This window comes from Apodemus sylvaticus, chromosome 6, assembly GCF_947179515.1.
Source record: "Apodemus sylvaticus chromosome 6, mApoSyl1.1, whole genome shotgun sequence".
NCBI lineage: Eukaryota > Metazoa > Chordata > Mammalia > Rodentia > Muridae > Apodemus > Apodemus sylvaticus.
The window spans coordinates 7,051,822-7,056,985 of NC_067477.1; the positions used below are offsets into that span (position 1 = coordinate 7,051,822).

The following is a 5,164-nucleotide window of genomic DNA, read 5'->3' on the forward strand; positions in this document are numbered from 1 at the left end:
AGCTTATGTCTTCATCCATATTTTGCTACTTCAATTTAATGTAGGTAGTCATGATTCACTGAAATATTTAAAACTCTTCCTTAATTCAAAATCATAACATTTGTTTTTTTCTTATCTTATTTGCCTATGAATTAATTTTATGTTTCTGCCCTCATGGTGCAAGGGTTTGCACAAAAGAGTGAAGCTTCAAATCTGTGGTACTATATGTAACTATAAATGCATTCTAAATAACATTCCTTTTATTTTACTATTTGCTTCTTTTATTTTTTGAGATACAGTTCACAAAGCCCATACAAAACTCAAACAATATTACAATCTGTCCACAGCTTACCTATCCTTGATTAGCTTAGAATAAACGCAGAGCTCAGGCATGCAAAAAGTTCTCTGTCAACTGAGGTGCAATTCCAGGAGAGTAAATGATACATTGATGCTATAATTCCACTTCAGCCTTTATTAATTCTTAGACATCTACACTAGTATTTGAGTCCTCTATGACTGCCACCCCTGAGCTCATGATATAGCAAAAAGACATGCAAATAATGTTCCCCTATGCTCATGAAAAGCAGCCATGATCCTAGAGCTCTGACAGAGGCACCTAACTCTAGACTCACAAATCTCCATTCAGTGATCAACACGGATTCACATTCACGATGGATTTGAGACAGAACTGTGTTTTTATTGTTCTTATTTTAAAAGGTAATTCATAGATAAGAGATATTTAGTATGTGGTGGTAGGGAGTAAGGGGGAACTGAATATTTTGACTGTTCACTGACAATATTCTCTGTGTTTGCAGTGGTGCAGTGTGAGGTGAATCTGGAGGAGTCTGGAGGAGGATTGGCGCAACCTGAAGGGTCCATGAAACTCTCTTGTGCAGGCTCCGGGTTCACTTTCAGTGATGCCTGGATGGACTGGGTGCGCCAGACTCCCACGAAGGGGCTGGAGTGGATTGCTGAAATTAGAAACAAAGCTAATAATTATGCAACAAATTATGCGGATTCTGTGAAAGGCAGATTCACTATCTCAAGAGATGATTCCAAAAGTAGTGTCTACCTACAAATGAACAGCTTAAGATCTGAAGATACTGGCATTTATTACTGTACGGGGCACAATGAGAAGCCTTCATTGTAAACCGAGACACAAACTCTCCTGCAGCAGCTCTCACGGCCAGCAGGGGGAGCGCAGTGGACATGGAATCCAGCGAAAGGGCTTATTGTGTGTAAATGGACCTGGGGAGGTTAGTCATCTTTCAGGAGTAGCTTTCCTTTCTGTAAGATCTAGATTGGGCTCCATGCAACTGAGCCAGTCAGCATCTGAAAATAGAAAATAGAAATAGAAAATAGAAATAGGTACAGAGAGAAAACCCAAATATAACATTGTTTCTGGCAAGGCACACCAGGACTCCAAGGGCACCCAAGAGAAGGTCAGCCCATGAGAAATCTGTGCCAGGGGAAACCCAGCCAACCAGTAGTGTGGAAACAGACTTACAGGTTCACAGGAGGTTCAAGAACCAGCCAGTGACAACAGGACCAACAAACGCCAGAGATTAGCAGATGGCAAAAGGAAAACTTGGGAACGTTACTAACAGAAATCAAGGCAATATGGCAGCATGTGAACCCAATTTTCTAACAACAGCAAGTCCAGGATACCCCAACACCCGCCAAAAAAACCAAGATTTGTATTGAAAGATCACTGGTCATGATGCTGTTAGAGGAACACAAGAAGGACATAAAAAAATATCTTAAAGAAATACAGGAGAACATGAATCAAAAGGTAGAAGCCCTTACAATGAAAACACAAAAATTATTTAAAGAAGTGCAGGGGAATATGAGTCAACAGATAGAAGCCAATAACAAGGAAACACACAAATCACTTAAAGAAATATAGAAGAACTTGGGTCAACAAGCAGAAGTCATGAAAGAGGAAACACACAGAAAAAAAAATCTATTAACGAATTACAGGAAAATACAAATAAGTGAAGGAATTAAGCAAAGCCTTCCAGGATCTAAAAGTAGAAGTAGATCGGAGAATTGGGGGAGAGAAGAAGGCTTATGGAATATATGGGGATGGGGGAACTGGGAAAGGGGAAATCATTTGAAATGTAAAAAAAGAATATAGAAAATTAAAAAATAAAAACAGCAGTAGAAACAACTAAAAAAAATCACAAAGGCAGACAACTTAAGAAATAGAGAACTTTGGGAAGAAATCAGTAACCAGAGATGCAAATATCAACAAAAAAATACAAGAAATAGAGGAAAGAATCTCAGATGCCGAAGATACTAGAGAAACCATTAACTAAACAGTCAGAGAAAAAGCAAAATGCAAAAACTTGTAACACAAAACATCCAGGAAATCCAGGACACAATTAGAAGACCAGACCTAAGGATTATAGGTATAGATGAGAGTAAAGATTTACAACTTAAAGGGCCAGCAAATATCTTCAACAAAATTATGGAAGAAAACTTCTGTAACCTAAAGAGAGAGATGCCCATGTATATACAAGAAGCCTACAGAACTCCGAACAGACTGGACCAGAACAGAAATACCTCCTGTCACATAATAATCAAAACCCCAAATGTACTAAACAAAGAAAGAATATTAAAAGTAGTAATAGAAAAAGGACAAGTAACATATAAAGTAAGACCTATCAGAATTGCACCAGACTTCTCACCAGAGACCCTGAAAGCTAGAAGATCTGGGCAGAAATCATGCAGACTCTAGGAGAACACAAATGCCAGCCAAGACTACTATAGCCAGCAAAATTCTCAATCACTGTAGATGGAGAAACCAAGATATTCCATGATAAAAACCAAATTTACATAATATCTTTCCACAAACCAAGCCCTACAAAGGATAATAGGTAGAAAACACCAACACAGGAAGGGAAACTACAGCCTGGAAAAAGGAAGATAGCAACCTTCTTTCATATATATGACATTTCATCCAAAAGCAAAAGAATATACCTTTTTCTGAGAACCTCATGGTACCTTCTTCAAAATTTGCCATATAATTGGTCACAAGACAGACCTCAACAAATATAAGAAGATCAAAATATACTGAAGACTCCTATCAGATCACTCTTGAGTAAGACTGGTGGTCTTCAATAGCACCAAAAAAAAAAAAAAGCAGAAAGCCCACATATACAGGGAAGCTGAACAATAATCAATTCAATGATAACTTGGACAAGAAAGAAATAAAGAAATTAAAGACTTTTTTAGAATTTAATGAAAATGAAGGCACAGCATACCCAAATTTATGGGACACAATGAAATCAGTACTAAGAGGAAAACTAATAGCTCTGAGTGCCTCCAAAAGAAACTTGAGAGAGCATACACTAGCAGCTTAATGGCACACCTGAAAGCCCTGGAAGAAAAAGAAGCTAATTCACCCAGGAGGAGTAGAAGACAGGAAATTATCAAACTCAGGGCTGAAATGAGTCAAGTAGAAACAAAGAGAACCATACAAAGAATCAACAAAACCTGGAGCTGGTTCTTTGAGGAAATCAACAAGATAGATTAACACTTAGCCAGACTAAACAAAGGTCACAGAGACAGTATCCAAATTAACAAAACTAGAAATGAAAAGGGATATATAACAACAGAAAATGAGGAAATTAAAAAAATCAGATCCTATTACAAAACAATTTCCTAGACATATACCAAATTCTAAAATTAAATCAGGATCAAATAGATCAACTAAACAGTCCTATAACCCCTAAAGAAATTGAAGGGGCATTGAAAGACTTCCAACCATCAAAAGCAGAGTACCAGAAGGTTTTAGTGCAAAATTCTATCAGAACTTCAAAGAAGACCTAACACTAATACTCTTCAAACTATTCTAAAAATTTGAAACCGAAGGAACACTAGGCAACTTGTTCAATGGCGCTAAAATTACACTGATAACAAAACTACACAAAGATCCAACAAAGAAAGAGAACTTCAGGCCAATTTCCCTTATAAATATTGATGCAAAAATACTCAATAAAATTCTTGCCAACTGAATCCAGGAACTCAACAAAATGATCATTCAACATGATCAAGTAGGCTTCATCCCAGGGATGCACGGATGTTTCAATATATGGAAATCCATCAATACAATTCACTACATAAATAAACTAAAAAAAAAACACACACACACACACACATGGTCATTTCATTAGCTACTGAAAAAGCATTTGATAAAATTCAGCATCCTTTCATACTAAAAGTCTTGGAAAGAACAGGAATCCAATGCCCATACCTAAACACAGTAAAAGTAATATATAGCAAATCAGTAGCCAACATCAAACTAAATGGAGAGAAACTTGAGGCAATTCTACTAAAATCAGAGACTAGACAAGGCTGCCCTCTCTGTCCATATCTTTTCAATATAGTACTTGAAGTTCTAGCTAGAGCAACTAGACAACATAAGGGGGTCAAAGGATACAAATTAGAAAGGAAGAAGTCAAACTATCACTATTTGCAGATAATATGATAATATTCTTACGTGACCTAAAAAACTCAACCAGAGGGCTGGAGAGATGGCTCAGAGGTTAAGAGCACTGACTGCTCTTCCAGAGGTCCTTTCCCAGCAACCACATGGTGGCTCACAACCATCTGTAATGGGATCCGATGCACTTTTCTAGTGTGTGTCTGAAGACAGATACAGTGTATTCACATAAATAAATTTAAAAAAAGAAGTGGAATTAAAAAAAAAAAAACTCGACCAGAGAACTCCTACAGCTGATAAACAACTTCAGCAAAGTGGCTGGTTATAAAATCACCTGAAGCAAATCAGTAGCCTTCCTATACACAAAGAATAAGCAGGCTGAGAAAGAAATTAGGGAAATAAAAACCTTCACAATAGCTACAAACAATATAAAGTATCTTGGTGTGACTCTAACCAAAGAAGTAGATGATCCATATGACAAGAACATCAGGTCTCTGAAGAAGAAAATCGAAGAAGACTTCAGAAAATGGAAAAATCTTCCATGCTCGTGCTTGGCAGGATCAATATAATAAAAGTGGCTATTTTGCCAAAAGCAATATACAGACTCAATGCAATCCCTATCAAAATCCCAACTCAGTTCTTCATGGAGTTAGAAAGAGCAATTCTCAAATTCATCTGGAATAACAAAAAACCCAGGATAGCTAAAACTATTCTCAACAGTAAAAGAACTTCTGGGGG

The 5,164-nt window shown here is 37.1% G+C and overlaps 1 gene segment (V, D, J or C); it reads left to right on the top strand.

Annotated features, from left to right (window-relative positions):
• Positions 1-572: 572 nt before the first annotated feature.
• LOC127686855 (Ig heavy chain V-III region J606-like) lies at positions 573-1,129 on the top strand. The segment is given in 2 exon segments: positions 573-696; positions 795-1,129. Coding segments are annotated over 2 exon segments (381 nt in total).
• Positions 1,130-5,164: the final 4,035 nt, after the last annotated feature.